This window comes from Rosa chinensis, chromosome 5 (assembly GCF_002994745.2).
Source record: "Rosa chinensis cultivar Old Blush chromosome 5, RchiOBHm-V2, whole genome shotgun sequence".
NCBI lineage: Eukaryota > Viridiplantae > Streptophyta > Magnoliopsida > Rosales > Rosaceae > Rosa > Rosa chinensis.
In genome coordinates this window covers 46941464-46961254 of record NC_037092.1, presented here as the reverse complement: position 1 = coordinate 46961254, position 19791 = coordinate 46941464, and the positions used below count along the sequence as shown (strand labels likewise).

General features: G+C 36.8%; 3 protein-coding genes across 8 annotated transcripts; 1 reads left to right on the top strand and 2 right to left on the bottom strand.

Annotated features, from left to right (window-relative positions):
• Window positions 1–543: 543 nt before the first annotated feature.
• Window positions 544–5665, top strand: LOC112202904 (uncharacterized protein At1g10890). Of its 5 annotated transcripts, XM_024343959.2 has the most exons (6): window positions 544–680; window positions 857–1046; window positions 1796–1833; window positions 1864–2107; window positions 4563–4782; window positions 5172–5665. In XM_024343959.2, the coding sequence occupies exons 2-6, from the start codon at window positions 892–894 to the stop codon at window positions 5436–5438; spliced, it is 924 nt and encodes a 307-aa protein (XP_024199727.1). In that variant the 5' UTR covers window positions 544–680; window positions 857–891; the 3' UTR covers window positions 5439–5665. The 5 variants fall into 5 exon arrangements, with proteins under 5 accessions (XP_024199727.1, XP_024199726.1, XP_024199725.1 ...); XM_024343958.2 differs by having other exon boundaries at window positions 879–1046; window positions 1796–2107; XM_024343957.2 differs by having other exon boundaries at window positions 583–681; window positions 1796–2107.
• Window positions 5666–8597: 2932 nt separating this feature from the next.
• Window positions 8598–9886, bottom strand: LOC112166813. Its single transcript, XM_024303718.2, has 2 exons — window positions 9539–9886; window positions 8598–9424 (listed from the first exon to the last, which is right to left on the bottom strand). Exons 1-2 carry the CDS (start codon window positions 9817–9819, stop codon window positions 9322–9324), a joined length of 384 nt encoding a protein of 127 aa, XP_024159486.1. The 5' UTR covers window positions 9820–9886; the 3' UTR covers window positions 8598–9321.
• A 1342-nt stretch (window positions 9887–11228) lies between these two features.
• LOC112166838 (serine/threonine-protein kinase TOUSLED) lies at window positions 11229–19166 on the bottom strand. Of its 2 annotated transcripts, XM_024303764.2 has the most exons (16): window positions 18645–19166; window positions 17831–17923; window positions 17316–17513; window positions 16949–16999; window positions 16633–16740; window positions 16436–16480; window positions 16111–16223; window positions 15876–15942; window positions 14811–14877; window positions 14375–14469; window positions 14084–14263; window positions 13712–13922; window positions 13298–13562; window positions 12764–12818; window positions 12408–12569; window positions 11229–11678 (listed from the first exon to the last, which is right to left on the bottom strand). In XM_024303764.2, exons 1-16 carry the CDS (start codon window positions 18867–18869, stop codon window positions 11583–11585), a joined length of 2031 nt encoding a protein of 676 aa, XP_024159532.1. In that variant the 5' UTR covers window positions 18870–19166; the 3' UTR covers window positions 11229–11582. The 2 variants fall into 2 exon arrangements, with proteins under 2 accessions (XP_024159532.1, XP_040362909.1); XM_040506975.1 differs by lacking the exon at window positions 16436–16480.
• Window positions 19167–19791: the final 625 nt, after the last annotated feature.

Sequence of the window (19791 nt, the reverse complement as noted above, 5' to 3'; positions counted from 1 at the left end):
TCAAATTTGCAGATATAAAATGTATGAAATAAATTGAAGCATTACTAGGAGTAAATCTCCGATTTGAATCATTTGATTGATTACTCTACCAAATTTTTATTATTTTTTTTTCCCAAAGAATCATAAATCGTGAACTTATAAGGTGAAAATATGTAGCCGGTAAACCTAAGAGCAAGTTCACCCGTTGATCACCAAGTGACCTACTATTCCCATATCAAAAAAAAAAATGACCTACTATTCACTGTTTTTTTTTATGTGTAGTTTCACTCTCTGGGTCACGGGTACAGTGTATTTTGTGTCATGGGTCAGTATGTGTCACCCTGGGTCACTTTTTGGGTCACCCTGGTGACCTGGTCAGAGAGTGGAAATAAACATTAAAAAGTAGTGAATAGTAAGTAACCTGATGACCCAGATCTTATTAGAAAAGTAGTGAATAGTAGGTCACCATGCTGACCTGATGACCCAACGGGTGAACTTGCTCTAACAATTTTGGTTTGAACTTGCTCTAACAAATATAAGAATTTTGGTTTGAATAAATACAAGTACAGAAATCTGAAAAATAAAAGAAAAGAAGGAATAAATACAAACAGCAGAGAGCAGAGAGAACGTTTTCTGCTGAGCCATCCATCGTCATTGCCATCGGTTGTCCTCGAAGCAGGCTTGACCGATCTTAATCTCAGGTTTGCCCTTCTCAACATCTACAATTCTATTGGCTGAAAAATCAAATCAAATCAAATCAAATCATATGCTAAACCTCTGAAAACCCTAAAACATTCACACGGTTAACTGCTATCCCCAAAAGCTCTTTTGTTATTGTTGCTTTTGAAAATTGATTGGTGCTAATTGGTTTTGATAGGGGGCAAACTGGTGTTGTTTAGGGTTAAAAAGGAGATGCCTCGTGATTTGGCGCGCTCAGAATCACGATCGCCGTCTCGCAATAGGAGGAGGCGTTCCCCGTCTCCGGCGGTGGGCCATAGGTACAGCAAGAGAAGCCGAAGGGACAGAAGCAGCCGCTCTCCCTATTCCTCTTCATATTCTCATAGCAGGTGATCCCGTTAAATATATATCTTCCTTCCTTCCTAATTCTTCTTAAACTCATTCGAGGAGCTCGTGCGCTTTGGATTTGCATAATGTTCGCCCTTCTTATCCATCCATATTGATCTCTTTTGTTTTACACCTTCAAGTGGACAGGAATTGGTAGTTCCATTGCCTACGTTGGTATGCTTTTTCACATTTGCTCCTCTGACATTTTTTTTTTTTTTTTTTTTTTTTTTTCCGATTCTTCAACTACCTCTCTGGTTTTCTACACTTTAGCCTTGGTTGCTGTCATGCTAATGTCAAACAATTGCTCATCTTGTCATAAAACCTGACGGATGCCTCAATTTCGATCAAACATTCGTGAACATAAGCTTTCCGCAAAATCCATTTTGACGATTCTTTTTAAATAATTGAATAATATGTCTCGTATGGAGTAAAATTTAGTGTTGTCAGAGCGATATAAAGATGTATGCAATTCATAGGACTTTAAGAGAACTCAGTTTCTTCCCCGTCATATGGGAAGTGAGCAGGTGATGGGCGCCATTGCGTGTCCTTTTGTTGCTCGATTGTGACATTTGCTTCTTCATGTGATAAAAGATGGAGCACACAAAGGTTATTCTTAACAATGTATGAGGTAACTGTACATGTTTCTAATATTTTGTGCTGCATGGTGGACTGGATTGATAGGTTAAATGTTTTTGTAGTCATATGCAACTTTAATGGCTGTTGCTCAATAACATAATTTGTTACTATACAGACGCAAAAGTCGCTCTCCAACTCCGAGACGTCGTAAAAGTCGCTCTCCAACTCCCAGACGTCGTAAAAGTCGCTCTCCAACTCCCAGACGTCGTAAAAGTCGTTCTCCAACTCCAAGGCGTCGTAAAAGTCTCTCTCCAACTCCAAAACGTCGGAAAAGTCGCTCTCCAATTTTGAAACGTTATAGGAGGCAGAGAAGTAGGAGCTCTTCATTGTCTCCTGTTCACAAATCTCCTACTTCTAGCCTCGGATCATTGGAGAAGAAAAATGCAAGTGAAAAATTAAGAAAGGAAGAGGAAGAACAGAAGAAAAGGTATATCAATTACTTGACATCCTCATTCTGTTTTTCCATATAAAGATTTCATATGACCTTTTGTCAGTTTCATTTTTAGAGTAGACTACAGTATAATAATTCCTAAAGTCATGTGGAGTTGTAATTTCACGTTGTTAATTATTCTATTCTAAGTTATGTATATTGATTTCTACTGAATGGTTTGCTTGAAAGTGTAGTATTAGGTTTGGATTTTTTAATTGCTTCCTATCTTGTTTGGTTGATTGAAATGATATATGGTATCACAAGTCTAGGAGAAGAAGATTGAATATGTAGTTGAATTTTGTCTACCCTAGAGGCCCAACTTTGTGGTAGATTTCCCTCTTCAAATTCGCATTTTAGATGTCAACACTTTTTAAGAATGAAATTTAGGACTGCTACTGTTTGACAGTTTGATTTGCACATAACATGTTTTAATGTCTAAGAACGTTAGCTTTACTAACATGGAGTGGAAACCGAAAATCTAAACCTGCAACATTTGAACCAAATTTCTACCTATTCAGGGATGGAGGGCTTGCAATCCAATTTAATGAAAAATGAGCGCTGGAGCCTGTTTGTTAGTCCTTTCTGTTTATTTTTTTCATCAACTAACTTATTTCGTGAATGTTTTCTTATCTGTTGATTGGATAATCAATTTTTGTCTTTGCTTTTTACTTTTTATTTTTGACTTGTGTTCTTAGCCTTGTTTCCTATAGTTTCGCTGATGGTTATTTGTTTAAATGGATTTCTTGTTCACTATTGTGTATTCTCTCTTTATATTTGGAAATAACTTGTTTCTTTTCCACAGAACTAAAAAATAAAACTAAATTAAAGAGTTTGCAGATTCCTATCACTTGTGGGGCTGTGTGAAAGGCAAAAATTTTCAAAGATATGAGAGTAGTGGTGGCTAGGAAGATATGCTGTGGTGGACATTATATGGGTCCATTATGCTAATAAACAGAAGAGTTTTTAGGAGATGAGGGGGAAGAACTGGATCATTTCGGGAATTTTGGGCTTTTTTTTATGGCTTTGGCTTCCTGAATTAGGGATAGTTCCTTTTTTATGAGCTTCAGTTTTTTCAGAAGTTTGGAATAATGTTTGTTGTCTTCCACAGTAGACTTTTGCAGCTTTCTGGATATATCATCCTCTATTTTCCCCATTCTCTCTTTTCTGAATGTAATGTTGTTTCCTATAAAAATTGGGGAAAAAATAATCGGAGTGAACATTGTTGTTTAGCTTCTTTTTAGGAGTATCTGGGGTGAGTTGAGCAGAATGTTACTCTCCTTCACAAATTATAAGGAGATTGGTGTTACAACTGGGCTGAGGCTGTTTTGTATGATAGGGATGTAAAATTGATTAATAAGATGTGTAGGGAATTGGGTGGTTTATTAAGAAATGATGCAATAAATTAGACATATATTATGGTCTGTCCTCATGTCTAATGGTAGTTGATATGTTGGAAGACTGATATTTTCTCTGGTGATACAATCATTGGTTATAGCGGATATTGCTTGTTTAGACTTGTGCTTCAGTAGGACACTCTCCGATGTTTGTGCACAGTTTCATTTCTGTAGTATTGGGGAAGCACACTAATCAGTTAACTTGCTGAACAATTACAATTTGGTAGACCCAAATGATGTGGAGATCTTTAAGAGAAGTACCTCCTACAGCGAAGTACCTCCTTGTGGCATAACCTTAGAAACTTACATATGCAACAGCTAGGTTGATTAAAGTTTTGGTTGCAAGTTCAGTTGATCCAGGTTAACCTCTGTTTTGACTGCATGACTTACTAGACTGCCAATTCCTTACCTATGGGCTTCCGTGTTCCAATCATAGTTCTTCATTACTGTTGAGGTTCCTGCTATACCAAAAAAGGAAACAAAAAATAAAGAAAAGAAGGTGGTTGAACTTCTGATTCTATCTTGTAAATATGTGCCCAACCGTCTCATCATTGCTTTGGTGCATATGATACTCGAGAAGCACTAAACTTTTGCATTATATACAAAGCAAGTCTTTTGATGTCTAATAAATTCAGTTCAAATTTGAAGTATTGCAATGATTAGTATTAAAAATGCAACAGGTTACTTGACATTCTCCTCTACAGGCTTTTCTGAAGGATGATACTGCTATAGTTCAGCTTGTTATATTTGATGATCAAAATGGGTGCATCCTTTATCTACTATTCACCAGTTTTGAACTCAATTTGTTTGGATCAGAATACATTAGAGGTATGCCTTAATAGCTTAAGCATAACGTAGTGCCATTGTCCTCATGAAGGTTAGTTTGGCATATATTGTACTCGAAAATCACGAGAGGGGGGGAGGAAAAAAAGTAGTGTGTATGGTGATTGGTGTTCAATTTCCATCGCAGTCTGGATTCAAAACATTCGGAAAAAAGAAAGCAGCAGTTCCCTTCTTGATAGGCCACTTTATTGCTTAACATATTTTCCTCCACACAGGCGACAACATGAAGCAGAATTGAAGCTCATAGAAGAAGAGACCTCAAAAAGAGTGGAAGAAGCAATTCAGCGGAAAGTTGAGGAGAGCTTGAATTCTGAGGAGATTAAAGTAGAAATACAGACGCGGATGGAGGAGGGACGAAAGAAGCTACTAAATGAAGTTGCAGCTCAACTTGAGAAGGAAAAGGAAGCAGCTATTATTGAGGCTAGACAGAAGGAGGTAAATGACTGCTAAACACCTTTTTATCTTGGTATGGAGGCACATTAATGTCTGATCATGATTTACTGTCTCTCTTGTGATGGTTAAATTCATCATTGCCTTTTTAGTTTGGGAAAGGATGATTTGTTTCAAGTTCCAATGATGTTCAAAGCAAGGGAAAAACTAGAAAAGAGCATGTACTGTAGTATGTCTTTAAGTTTAAGATCATGAAAAATGAGAACTGGTAATATCTATAATTCCATAAGGGCTGTGGGGTTGTCATGAACGGAAGCACGCCAACTGGAAGATGGATCGAGACATAATGAAAGAAGGCATGGAGTGTCTTATGTTTGTGGTGTTATACTACTGATGACTTTCACAGGAACGTTACATAGTTTCTTGGTTTACAGGAACAAGCCCAGAAAGAGAAAGAAGAGCTAGAAGGGATGCTTGAAGAGACTCAGAGAAGGGTAGAAGAAGCTCAAAGAAGGGAAGCTTTGGAGCAGCAGAGGAGGGAGGAGGAGCGGTACAGAGAGCTAGAAGAGCTCCAGAGACAAAAGGAAGAGGCAATGCGAAGGAAGAAACAAGAGGAGGAGGAACAGCGGTCTAACCAAATGAAGCTGTTGGGTAAGAACAAATCCCGGCCAAAATTGTCATTTGCACTTGGATCCAAATAGACAATTTGTATTGAACTTATGTCCTTAGAGCCGATTGCATTTGTGTACTAAGAATCTGAGAACATTTGATCAAAACAGTTTTTGGTTTATAATGTAGTCAGTTGTCAATTGTTTGCGTCCTTCCCTCTAAGCCTATGTGAGAGCAACAAAGAAAGGCTTCAGTCTTGTATTGGTATTTGGCTTGGCCAGGAGTTACCAGGCGGCTCAGAGCTTGAGTTGGGAGTTTAGGAACTCGAGTTTGGAGTCTTAGTTTTCAGGATTTCGAGGACTCTGCATTTTGTAGGAATGAAATATTCTATTCCTCTTTCTTGGATGAAATTTCCATACCTAGGTTATTAGGGAATGACCATAATATTATTCTCAGTATACTGGCAACTGGGTCAGAAAGTTTGATCGCAGAACTGGGTAGTTCTAAGTTGGGTAGTTTCAAGAAGACGGATCTTTTTAGAGCTCTGGTGCTTCAATAGAAAGGCCTATAACAGAGGAGCAAAATCGAAAACTAGCTAATCGGTCCACAATAATGTTTAACACGTGTTTGCTTACCTTCGTGATCCTCAAGACAAGCGAGGGGAGTATGAATGGGTAACGCTCAAATGTAACAACAGTCGGTAACCATGTTGCACTCTATTACTGAAAGATGCATTTTGTCATAGTACTTTGTTGCGCTCTAACCATTCAGAGGGCTATGAAGAAAACGTTAAGTTGCTTACGAGGCAGCTCATCCATTATGTTTAGTACCCATTCATTAAGTGTAGGAGCAGGGTGATTTGTGTAAAGAATAAAGTTCAACGACCTTACGATCTTTAAAAACATGCATGTGTACCTGGCTGTCTCCGGTTTCTCCTTGCAAAAGACGCAAGTACATGCCTTGCTTGCTAAGGCAGTACGTGTGGGTAGGATACCACGTAGCGGACCTCAGATGAAAATTCTCACCTTTGTGGCACGTGAGCGTTCCACACGGCTCCAATATTTCTTCAAAGCTCCTTCAGCTACTGTACTAGGAGTAGATGCCTGATCAGTAGAACTTCTCAAGCTTCTTAAAACATGATAGCCACTCTTTACATTGTACCCATGATTATCGTGGGGCTGAACCTCCCAGTTAACCCTTTTCAAAAAAAAAACTCTCATGTTTATCAAAATTCCAAATCCATTTATCCGCTGCAACCCTCAAACTAAGAGGAATACTCGCAATCACATCCCCCTCTTCCTTCATAAACAATTCTGCCAAAGAAGCTCCTGCCCATCCCTTTCCTCATGATCGATTAAATCATCCATTCTCCAATTTTCAGTCCCCTCCATAGAGACAGAGAAATGACGAAAAGTGTGAGGCATGGAGAGCACATGTCTCACACCGATATGCTACCGCCGTTCCCCACCTGAAGTCGTAACCCTTTATCCAACACCTGTTTCCCCACTTGTAACCTAGCCTCCTCCTTAGAATAACTGAGCTCTATACGTAACCTCCAGCAGGGCGGCCCTCAGGGTGTGCAGGTGGTGCCACCACACAAGGCCTCTGATTTTCAGAGGCCCCTGACTCTTGAGTTTCGAATACTTATATATAGGTAGTTAGGTACAAGTGCATATATAATACATTTTGCTACCTACAGAGTCACAAAAGCTTGTGTGGTCAGGACAAAGGGGCGCGGGCTTTCTTTTTGCCCTTTTCTTTTTGTTACATACTTGCATATTAAGTTTGTTATCGTCATAAATGTATTAGGAGTTATAGTCTGGTGTTTAATATTATTTGAAACTTTCTTGATTATCTTGATTAGCTGTTTGAGAATAATTTTATATTATTAAATGATCTTGTCATAACATGTATTTTATTATACCCATTCATTTTTTAAGTCATTATGCAATATAGGCCTCGGTCAAATTTTCACACTAGATCTCTGAATTCTTAAGATCGGCCATAATTCCTCACCTCCTCCTCCGCCACCAACCAGCACCCCTCCTCTTCTTCCTTCTCTGCCGCCAATGTTTTATATAATAATGGACATCATTCTTCCCCAAGAACTGATGTTATTATAAGTAACTATATCAGTTCATGCAATATTAAAGTATGCAGAATGAATCTCAAATCTTGGGATATGTGGCAAATATGCGTCAAGCTTATGAACAACAAGCAAAATTTCTTGGGTACCAATGTGTAAAACAATATAAAATATTGGTTTTGAAATGAGTAACGATGTTAAAATGTATAGTAGTTCTGTTGGACCTATACTTCATTAAGCATTAAATGTGAAAAAAAGGTTTGACAATAGTTAAACATAAAAATGATCATTATAACATTTTTGCATCAATGCAGGATGGTAAACTGATTTGGACATCGGTTTTTAACCGTTGGTTGGTTTTTCATGATCTTTCTCAACACACACAAAGACATTGGTCGATTTTTTGTTTTACATTGGCTAAAAACCGATGTCTAGCTTGTGACATTATCCTAGCAGTGGATGATCAGGCAACTGTAGAGATTGCTCACAACCCAGTACAATGATCATACTAAACACATGGAAGTGGACTGGCACTTTATTAAAGAGAATCTGGACGGGAAGGTGATTCAATTTCTGTTTGTTCAATCAAAAGATCAGCTTGCAAATGTTCTCACCAAAGCAGCGTTAGGTTAGGTATATAATAGCTCACTTGGCAAGTTGGGCATGAATGACATCTATTCACCAACTTGAGGGGGGAGTGTTGACATGAAACTGTAGATTTCGGATTTGATTAGGATTATGTTTCCTAATGTAATTAGTTTGACTATTAGGCATTCATACATATATATTAGTTTCCTAAATATATGTATAAGGTTGTATGAGCATATAAACCTCGACAAGTGAGAAGAATAAAATCATCTTGAATCAGTGAATCCTATTCCTGTCAGAGGCAACACTAACCGAAAGATAACAAAACTCTGAGGCCAACATTGACTGAAAGGCAACCAATTTTTTTGTAGCAAATTTTGAAGGACAAATCAATTCATTAAAATCATCGAGCAAGTCAAATACAGTATAGAGCGTCTTTAACAAACTCTCCATCTAATATAAATAACAATAGTAAATACGCATATATAGTTAATTATCAGACAGACAGAGGCAATATCAATAATGGTTGGGCTAGTATAATTAAAGACGAGTAAAGAAATCAAAGCCGTATTCCCTCTAGCAACCAAAGACCAGTAGTTTCATCGAAAAAAAATATCCACAGACCAGTAAAGAATAGACATTAAACTGGCAAAACCTACCAAAAACAAAAAATGGAGCTCCATCTAAGCTATTCTTTGGTTCAATAACCAATTATCAACATGATATGATTTTGAAGTGACAATACCCTAACAAGTGCTCATAGCCTCTTCCAGATTGGAAAAAGACCACCACATTACCAGATAATTCTGAAAAGAAAAAAATATTGGACTCGGAAAAATTTTCAATCTGACTATCCAGAAAATATGTGTGTGAAGCTTAATACAGGATCAACTCCCAGCCAAGCTGCAAAGCCGTATCAACGAGAGTTTGATCAGGCTTTCCAACACTACAAGAAAGAAGATGATGGTGAGGGGCATTTGGAGCTAGAAGGGACAAACCGAATGAACAGGCACACATTCATTACTATTCGGCTTCGAATTCCCCTTATGATTGCTACTAGGACCAAGGGCGTTTGCAGTAGAACTCAGAATATCAGAATTAAAAGCCACACTAGCCTTGCTGCTACCCAAAATATAACATTATGAGAAAAGGGAATTACAAAGAGATTATGTTACTGTCAGGTATTAATTAATAGAAAAGGTGGTCTTTCAAAAACTATTGGACCTCATTCTTTCAGCGGAACTGGGTGATCATCACTGAGAATGAGAACGATTCTATCGTGTCGAAGCCGAATGTATTGGTCAAGGATCAAGCTCTAAGGGCTTGAAGTACTTCCCATCTATGAGGTAAGTGCCAATCGTAAGACGTACCGCCCACACATCCTTAGGCTTTCTTGACACAATTCTGCACCAAGTAAGCACATTAGAGGATATTATAATTGGGTACTTGACAATGCAATATATACCATGAACAAGACATCGTTGATGGAAATACAAAAATGAAGATTAAACAACGTGCCTTCCAACATCACCAGGCTTGACTAAGCCAGAGTTAACCCTGAGGCATGGAACTGATGCTGCGGTTTTTATCATTCTCGGAGCCTCGACCACAATAACAGGAGACCCAATTGCAAGCTTGGATTTCTTTGCATTTGCAGACAACTCTGACTCCGTCGATTCACACTTAACATTGACAGCATTTGGGTTACGTTTGTGAGAGCTTAATTCACCAGGTCCTGACTTGTTGTCATAAAGCTGTGAACATGTAAATGCAGTAGTGGAAGAGAGAGATAATGCCATGATAGGAGAAGTAGCGTCTTGTTTAGGACAAGGGATAACATATATGTGGCCTCTCTGTCTCTCTCAAGTCTGAAGCATATGTCGTCTCGCCTAGAAAAAATAAGGCATAAATACATATTTAATACCTTAGGTTTCACCTTAGCGTCAATATGATATCTTAAATTTTATTTCAGCTAATTTGCTATCATTCCGTCAAATTTACTACTCTAACCTTTCAAGATTAATCAATTTGCTTTACTACATTTTCAAAATTCGCCATTTGCTACCCTATATTTTCAAAATTCATCAATGCTTAAATGAAGAACAAATTGATATGACAAAAGAATAGTAAATTGGAAATTGGTTAATTTTGAAAACATAAAAATTTAAATAAAAAGTTAAAAATTTGGCTAATTTGAGATAGTTTAGTACTTTAAATTTAGTTTTCACTAAAATCTCTAGCTAAATAACAAAAAACTAAACACTCATTCAATTTTTTAGTTTAGCTAACACTGCTGGAGCAAAACTAGAAATTTACGTATTTACCAACTAAATTTAACTTTTTAGATGATTTAACTAAAAAAATAGCTTTTACTATTAGAGATGCTCAAGGTAGCTAACTTACTTCGGGTAGCAAATTGACTGAAATAAAACTTAAGGTAACAAATTATGGAAATTATTCTATGCATCGACGGTGCAAATGATCCGACACTTATAAGATGATACCAAATAATCATTCATTTAGAGCATCTCCAATAGTGTTTGTTATAAACATAGCTAAAAATAGCTAAAAATTGCTAAAAGTTAAATATAGCTATCCAATTTGAGAGTTGTCCTCCAGCAAAGATAGCTATTCTTGAGTTAATTTAAATTTTGAAACGTTGAGGATTGTACGTGAAGTTATTTTCTCTCTCCTCTCTAGCTATATTTAGCTAGAGTTTTTAACTAAAGCTAAATTTAGCTTTTAAATAGGTATTCTGCTAGAGATAAAACTTATCCCAAAATTTGTTAAATTTCAATTTTTTCGAGAAGTGCACGCGGGTGCACTGAATCCTCCCCGAATAAATTGACACTATGAAACCCAATTAGCTATTAAGCCAAAAAAAAAAAATAGATAATAGTAATAATAATTATTTTCAGCTGCATTTATTTTTTCTTTTTGTCCGTGCGTGGGCTAAGTGATATAACTATAAAGATTATTAAATTAAGATGAGACTTTAATTAGGACCTTTAAAATAAGAGCTTCATGAAGACGTTTATATCATCAGTTAGAAGACTTTTAGGTGTCTTAAATAATATTTTAATTAAAATTTGAAATATTTCTCAAAAAATAAAATAGAATAAAATATTCAAACACTTCGAACAGTTAATTTGGAAGTTTTCATTAAGAAGCCCTCATTAGAGACTCCCATTATTCAAGGAAAAGGCTCAGAAGTCACATGATAAAGGACAAATCTTGAACAAGTAGCTAAAGTTGGAAAGCCTTTCATATTCTTTTCACTATGTTATCCCAAAAGATATCCCCACATATGATTGACAAAATATCTGGGAGAAATTAGGCTGGGAGAAATTAGACAAAATATCACGTTCCTTTTCTAAGTTCTAACTGCACCTACAATCTCTCCCAGAAATGGGGTCACAAAACCAAGACCCTCAAACCAGCCTATTTCAAGAAGTGAGATGCGCCACAGATACAAGGAAGTAAAAACCTTTACAAGCTGTACAGATTTCTGGTGGGTGTTGCAGGAAAACAAACAAAATCTCTTGCACCTGGCTCTTGGTCTCTACTTTTTTGAGTATGTCAGAAATTGATCTTGAGCAATTGCCAATACATCTGGCCTCTCAGCTTGATTATATGTTAGACAACGCCGAATAAATTCCTGCAAACAGAAATATGAAAAATAATATCACCGAGAGACCGAGAGTACTTTAAGAAAATAAGCAATTGAAGATCTTCCGAAATATGCGGTATCCCACAGTAAAAGACACCCTCATTCTTTTTTTCTTTTTCCTTTTTGGTCTGAAAAAGATTCCCTCATTTCAACAGAACCTAAAAGACTCATTTGATGGTAGACCACTCTCCGAAAGGAACAAGAATAATGATACAGTTTATGCATGTAACCATGACACCCATCTTATGAGATTTACAACTAAATCCTGTGCACGAATCCATTTAATTTTCCAAAGCTATATTCTCTCACGCCTTTCCTCAATCTCCTCTGCGCACTGTTCTCATTTTAAAGGAAAGAGGCATGGAATCCTAAAACTTTTCCAGGTGGACTGCTGACTATCTTTTAGCAGTGAGAGGGTAAATTAACAACTTGATTAAAAGTAAAGGTCTCATTTCGGCTAATAACCAACAAAATAATGCACATCTTTTCACACATGATTTGTAACGTTCAGTTCATTTGCAATGAGTTGTATTAAATACCCATGTCCATGTTTAAAAACAACGCATGTCCTAAATCAGAGCTTATCAGGCCAAGATCCAACACAGCAACACCACTATGATTCTGATTTTTTTTATTATTTTTTTTCATGAGCACTAGGTAAGATCATCCTAAGAACAAACTATTAAACATGCCATACCAACTATGAGCATAACTAACCTTTGCCTCATTTGAGATGGATGGTCTAGAAGGAAACTCAACTTTTCGTGCTTTGATAATTGTGTCTTCCCGCAGTATTCGTTCCTGGGTCTGGTCATGCCCAAAAGGACGTCTGCCAAATAACATTTGGTATAATAGAATACCCGCTGACCAAACATCAACCTGCTCACCAACAGAGACCATGTTAAAAAGTGTTTGTACCCAGGTTGAGAAGAAAAATGTAAAGGAGAAAGTTTGGTTTTCTTCTAAGCTTTAGTTCAAGTGAGAAAACTATGGAGATACCAATTGTATGGGTAACCTAAAGAGAATAGACGTACACGGTCTGAAGGAAATAAACATTTCTGAAAGTTACTAACCTTTGATGAGATAAGAGGTGTCCTGCTGAGCTCAAAGCATTCAGGAGGTAGATACCTACAGATAGCAAAAGAACCATAAAAGGGCTGCTACTTAACTAATGATACTAAAACATGTCATGGAGCAGAAGAGGAAAACCACTGGCTAAAACAGAACAAAGTTTAAGACCAACAAATTTTATCATCAGATCTTTGTAACCCCACCTCAATCAGCATGAAAGCTATCAAACACATAATATCAAAGATTGTCAAGGTAAAAGCACTTTTCAAATGAACTCGGTAAACTAATGGCATAACTAGAGTGACAAGGATACACATTGATAATTCAAACTCAACGGCTACATAACTATATTCTAATGAAGTTTTTTGTGATATGAAACAAAATTTTATTAAGAAATTGATTTTCAAGAAAAATTAAAATGCAACACAAATCAAATGCCTAAGTAATGCAGTGCCCTTAAAAAAAAGAAAAAAAGAAAGAAAGAAAGAAGAATCCTGCAAAAGTAGAAGTACGTATGCTGATTTTACATCACTCACCAATAAGTTCCAGCACCCTGGGAAGTAAGTTCCATACCCTGGGATCCAACATCATCTTCCACAATCTTGCTGAGACCAAAATCAGTCACTTTCGCAACACCAAGTTCATCAAATAGAACATTTCCAGGCTTCAAATCATAATGTATAATCTTCTGTGTTCTCTTGTTCAAGTAAATAAGGCCTTGAAATATCTGAAAGATAATGATCCTAGCTTCCCTCTCAGGCAATACAGGTGTTGCTTTGAGAACAGCGTCAAGATCTTTCCCTGAGGAGAAAAAAAAATGGAAATATCAATAATAACAATAGGATAAAGAAGGATGAGACAATAATACTATACTTGAGTTAATTTTGAATATGTTCCTCTTTGAACATACAAAATTAGCTGTTTCAAACCAGTATCGCGAGAGTACATACCACTACAGTACTCCAAGATGGTGCAGAATGTATTCTGATCGATCTCAAAAATGTCCCAAAGCCGGACAATGTGATGATGCACCAAGGTTTTGTGAATATTGTATTCCCGAATTGCGTGCCTTATGTAACTCTGCTTCTTCTCCTCACTCCACTGAGCATTTAAACCATGAAGTTTACATGCAACATATCTGTGCTCTACCAAGTCAAATGCCTGCTGGAAATTTCTTACTTCAAATCACTGCAAAAAGGTATATCTTTACAATTGCCAACATTGGCAAATGATTACCTAGACTTTTGATCCAGTATGTAAACCTTTACGAGAAATTTGTGCAACTATTTCTTGTTGTAAAACCAGATTATACAAACTCTGACCTTGTAAACTTCACTGAATCCTCCTTTGCCAAGAAGATTTAAGAGGGCATATCTGTGGTTGAGAATCTGAAAATTGTTAAAACGGGAACCATCCTCATCACGTATGCGTTTCATTTCACGTATAAGCCTTCCCTTTTCCAGTTCATAGCGGTCCCTTTCACGAAGTAAAACTTCCTCCTCCTACATATAACCATAATTAAAAGACAGAAACAAGGGACTGTTTAGTATGCCTTCCAAACATAATAGAAACAAAATGGATTAAGCAAAAATCAAGCCAACTATTGAACTTACTCGTTTGATGCTCGCTAGACGGGATTTATAGATCTCATCCTGGATTAGAGATTCTTCTTGTATTCCAGTATCAGCATCAACTGCATCACTCTTATCTTCAAGAAATAAAAAGCTCAATTAGTACTTATCCTGCAACAAGACTAAAAAATGCCCCATGCAAAACTTCATTCGTGGCTTGAAAATGCCAACTTTTGTGCCATCAAAGAGGGCATAGAGGAGGAGGAGGGGGAGGAGGGGGGGAGAGCGAGAGATAAAAAGCATTCAGCTATGCCATTATGTTTAAACCAGTGTATTGCAGGGGTCACTACCAATGTTGTAAAAGAGAAAAGCAGTCAATATAGCAGACGATATGATAACAATTTGTGTCATAGTTTAAATCCTCGAAAGTAACCAAAACAGGAATGACAATAGGAAAAGAGAGGCAGCAGAAATTTACCAGTTTGCCTTTTTTTCAACAACTTTCTCTGCCTCTCAACAGCCTCCTTGGTTTCTAATAATTGTCTCTACAAAAAGATTTCACAGAAATGTCAGCATATGTTTTATACCTTTTATATTGAAATGGATCCAAAGAAACAAATTGCAAAGTTTATTAATTATTAGATTGAAAGCATATAGACAGAAATAGAAGACAAACTAGTAGCAAACTTACAACAGGACTTATAACAGCTAACTTACAAAGAATGTAGCAAACTAGTTATTATCTTTCATGTTGTTCAGAAATCCAAAATAAATAAATAAACCATTTTGTCTGATTTATACTTTTGAAAGAGGTTCATTGATCATAATAATATAATTAGACACATACTTCCGCAATGAAATCCCAACCCAACCTACAGCAGGGAAGTATGATTTGATCTAGATTCTAGCCAGAATCCAGAACCTTTCTTTCTTTTAAGAAACTTTAAATTTTTAAAAATTAAATAAAAAGAGAAACAGACAAGTTTTACATTAACGTAGTGCATAAGATTTGCACATAAGCAATAGAAACCCAGCGGCCTATAGTTACACTGCTCAGACTTAGACAATGCTTTCAAACGACCTACAAATATCCCGATGGGGAATCACAATTTGCATTACGTAAAATAATTATGAGACTTAAAGGGTGAACATAGTACATGTACAGAAATGTGAACCAAGTCAATAATTGACATCTGAAAGCCCAAGACATGTAGAACTGAGGTGGAGACAAGAGGACAGAGGGGGCTGAGAAAAAGACAAGAGCAACAAGAACAGCATCCGCTAACAAGTCTTGGAAATTTATTTTCTTTTAAGCTCAATATTAGTCTGGAATCCCAACTTTTCCCAGGATAAATTTTGACTACTTCAATATTCTCAATATCTTCACTAATCTTTTATTCTTTAGTCGTGATTCTGGTTCGTGCACTAGTATCTACATAAGTGGCTCATATAATCAAAAGAAATGTCACTCCATCTGAACGTAAAAATTACATGACTCGAGATAAAAAAAATAAAAATTAATGAATGTCTGACAAGAACATACAAGATGAGCATTAAGATCCTTCAAGGCTTGCCCATCTTCCCATGTCTCAGATATTACAGTTCCAGCTCTGCAATGGACAAAAAAAATGATTAGTACAATATGGAAAAAAAAAATGGAATGACTAGGGTAAGGGGATCCCATGAAAACCATCAACCAGAAGCATAAGGAAACCCCCCCTGAGATAAAAATCCATTTGACTTTTCAAATATAGAGCTTAAAGCAACTGATACAGTACCTGATTACACCCACATTGCCAAGCCTCAAGGAGTCCTGTCGTACTTTCAACCTTGCTTCCTGCCTCTCTGCTTTTGAAACAGAAATCAGCAGATCAGAGATTACTTTTGTTCTCTGCATAAGAGGAAACCAAGAGTTGTAAGAATCTGCTAATATACAAATGATAGACAAAAAGTTCATATAGAGTGCAATCATTTGTGGCCCGAGCAGTTCATAATCTTCACAAAGGATAGTAAGTCTATATATGTGTCAAACCAATCTTAAGCTAGAATGTCGTCATTAATTGGAAAAGACTGATGAAATATACTCTCTCTAGAAAAGCAAACCTTAGGCTTCATTTTCTGTTCATAATCTTTTACTTCTTTTAACTCCTGCACAAATCACAGATCATTGAAGCTTTATTACCGAAAAAAAAAAACCAGAAATCAGACATAGACAGCTGCCTATCCCACAACAAAGCAGAGGAGTGACACTACATTACGTATATATTGTACTCTTGACACTTATGTAGTTAAATAATTACTTTCTCTAATTGGCGGAAAAGATTCTGATGATCAGAGGCCTCTTGTCGTGATTTACGCAAATCCTCCTCAAGTGCAGCAACTTTTACACGTAAAGTCGCAACCTCCTCCTAATTTTAGGAAACATAATAGTGCAATCAGTAATTATGAAAAGCTTTCTGTCCTCTATGATAAACACTATAGAATAACGCTTCCTCTATAAGTGGGGGAACAAGAACTTGCTGTGGCAAATTCTCTTAATCTTTGGCTCCCTCCATGGTTAAATAATAGCAAAATTAATATCATAAAACAGAATTGAAAGTAAACCATAAATCGTACATCTAAGGAAGAGCTGTTGTCATTACGAAGCTGATCTTTAGACCTGCTATCCTGCAAATGTGAATAAGTAGGAAATTAGCAGTTCACTAGAAATTTGTGTTCTGCAGACATAAACATGAATGGCCCCCAAAAAACATTGTCTTTCAGATCTTCCAACAAAAACATGAATTTTGGTACAGATGAAATTATAGGTGACAAGCTTGATAATGGTAAAGATAATCTGACAATTTGACGAATAATCTATGACAAGTATAAGTAACAGGCTTGATGATGCTAGAGATAATGATGCTGCACGGATGGTAACCGCTACAATAAAAGGACAAAAATTGAAATTGTAACGGCTCAAACCAAGAATCATAATTCATACCTTGTTGTATGAGTTCTCAAGCTCACCATTTGGGGGTGAAACTGTTGGAGGAGAAATTAATGATTTTGTCTGATCATGAACTCTTGAACCGCGACCCCGACCTAAGACAGAATTGGCCCTACCACGACCATGTTTTTTTCTATTTACATCAGAATTTACCTTGGTATCTACAACCATTTGCCTCACATCAGCCACTGCCTGCATATTCATAATTTTATTACAATTTACCAAATCCAGTTTCTACGGGGATGAAAAATAAAAATAAAAATAAAAATAAAAAAAACATAAAAAGAATTTACTATGTGAGTGCATAGTGAACAATTCAACAGATTGATCTCAAATTCTCCTATGAAATGTCAAGATTCATACTACCTCAAAACTGATTGAAAAGAGCAATAGTATTTGAATCCTAAACTAATGCATATATCGCAACTATAATCAATGGGCTACAGTATTCGGATCAGAAACCAGGTGATCAAAAGATAATACTAACTTTAACGCAAACAAGAACCTACCTCAACATGCTCAAAGATAGTTGTTGAAGTACCATCTTGTTGAAGTTTCTGGCGCTTCTGAGTATTGGCTTGTATTAAAAACTCCCCTCCATTCTGTCATATGAATGTGAACCAGGACACGATAAATGATAAATCGCGAACAACATTCTAATTCAATATTTAAATATTTAGTGCCGATAAAGTATATTTCTAAAATGAAAACATAATGAGATGTAATTGAGTGTATCCAAAGCGGGATAATTTCTTTATTTGTCTTGCTCTGTAGGTGGACTTCTTTCTGCTGAATTATAATATTCTGCTCTATAACTTGTTTTATAAATTCCACGTTCCTTCTATAAAAAAAAGGGTTCTAAGATCATGAAATCAGTACACATCATAGGAGCACACGCTCCAACCAAGTAAGGAAAGAGGATTTCGATAGCAGAACTTTCATTGTTGGAGAAACAGAAGTAAAAATCAACAAGACAACAACGTTCATAGTTATAAATGGGTCACACAAATTTGCAACAAGAAAAAGAATTCCAAAAGCAGTTTTAGCCATGAACAACATATCCGGCACCATTAATTTGATCAAGCATGTAGTCAAGTGGCTTGAAATTTGAACAGTGAGATTCCTTGTTATTGCGAAAAATTGAAGTAAAAGATAGAAGTGCATTGCGAATACTAACAGCCAAACCCTCATCAGTATTGTTCAATTTTGCTAAATATGCAGTAGAACGCCCTAAGGAATCGATCAATTAAAGGCGAAAGGAAGGGAGCAACTGTTATAAAGTATACACATTGTGCAACATAATGATAGAAAGGAAGGGCTTACATCATCATCGGAATCACTGGAAGCAGAAGGCTCGGCGGACAGGTCAGCCGTCACGAATTTGGGGGCAGACGAGAGGGAGGACCAAGCAGACTGAGGCTGAGCAGGAGGAGCGGAGGAAGCCTTGCCGACCATGCGAGCTTCGAGCTTGGCAATCTTGGTGGGAAGAGAGTGGTCCGACTGGTTGGACGAATTGGAAGAGAAATGGAGCAGCATGTCATCCGACATTGTAGTCACTAGACTCCAATCCAATGGCAGCAGAGACTTTCAGATCATTGCGTACGGCGTTGAATTGGAGAGAAAAAGGGGAAATTGAGAGGTAGAAGAAGGCGAGTGGGTTTTCGGCGTCTGTTAAATTAGGGTTTGGAATTTTTGGTAAACAGAAAACAAGGAAGGAGGAGAGGAGTATTGGGGAGGAGAGGGAGGGAGGGAGGGAAGGAATAAAAACTGACGAGGAGAAAAGGGAAACACTTTCTTCCTTATTTCAAGTTTCAATCTTGGCCAGTGTTTGTACTCGTACTAGTTTCTTCTGTTCAAAATAATGAAATGTGAATGTGGGCAAAGGAGGAGTGCTTCTTTTGGTTTTTTTTTTTTTTTTTTTTTTTAATTGGGGTAAAGAGGGCCTTCTGCAATATTACCACCCCAAAAAACAAATCTAGGGGCTTCAGGAAGTCATTTCTTTGCTCACAATTCCTTTTTTTTCTTTTTGTTACTAGGTCTATTGGCCTCCACACCAATAAATGATAAATCGCGATTGTGGATAAATTTTGAAAAGGAAAAAGTTTTTGCTGTCGGTTGAATTGTTTAATTGTTTGGTTTATTTATGTGGCGCTGCAATGAAGATCAAAAAATGGTTAGTGGTAATCCTCCTCTTTCTCTCGAAAACAGTTAAAGGTAACTCTATCCTGATATGATTGGCCTAGTAACTCTATCCTAGAAAGGACAAAGATTCTTTTTTTTTTTCACTCAACAACAGTTGTGACAAGATTAATATATATATGGAGGCATTCATGTGGGATTACCTGTGTTGAACAAAGCTTCTTTCTTTATTTCTTAATGTCATTCAGCGGTAGTATGTGAATTTTAAGTATAAAAACATTAACAATGAGGTTGATGAGTAAAATGGGAGGTCTCAATAGTAATTCTTAAT

Coding starts and splice junctions, on each gene's coding strand:
- LOC112166813 (XM_024303718.2), bottom strand. CDS start 9,819: ATGGCATTATCTCTCTCTTCCACTACTGCATTTACATGTTCACAGCTT. Junction 9,425..9,538: donor AAGCCTGGTGATGTTGGAAG/GCACGTTGTTTA, acceptor TACTTGGTGCAG/AATTGTGTCAAGAAAGCCTA.
- LOC112202904 (XM_024343958.2), top strand. CDS start 892: ATGCCTCGTGATTTGGCGCGCTCAGAATCACGATCGCCGTCTCGCAAT. Junction 1,047..1,795: donor TCTTCATATTCTCATAGCAG/GTGATCCCGTTA, acceptor GTTACTATACAG/ACGCAAAAGTCGCTCTCCAA. Junction 4,783..5,171: donor TTGAGGCTAGACAGAAGGAG/GTAAATGACTGC, acceptor CTTGGTTTACAG/GAACAAGCCCAGAAAGAGAA.
- LOC112166838 (XM_024303764.2), bottom strand. CDS start 18,869: ATGTCGGATGACATGCTGCTCCATTTCTCTTCCAATTCGTCCAACCAG. Junction 16,481..16,632: donor TTTTCCGCCAATTAGAGAAA/GTAATTATTTAA, acceptor TGATTTGTGCAG/GAGTTAAAAGAAGTAAAAGA. Junction 14,878..15,875: donor AGGATCTTAATGCTCATCTT/GTATGTTCTTGT, acceptor ATCTTTTTGTAG/AGACAATTATTAGAAACCAA.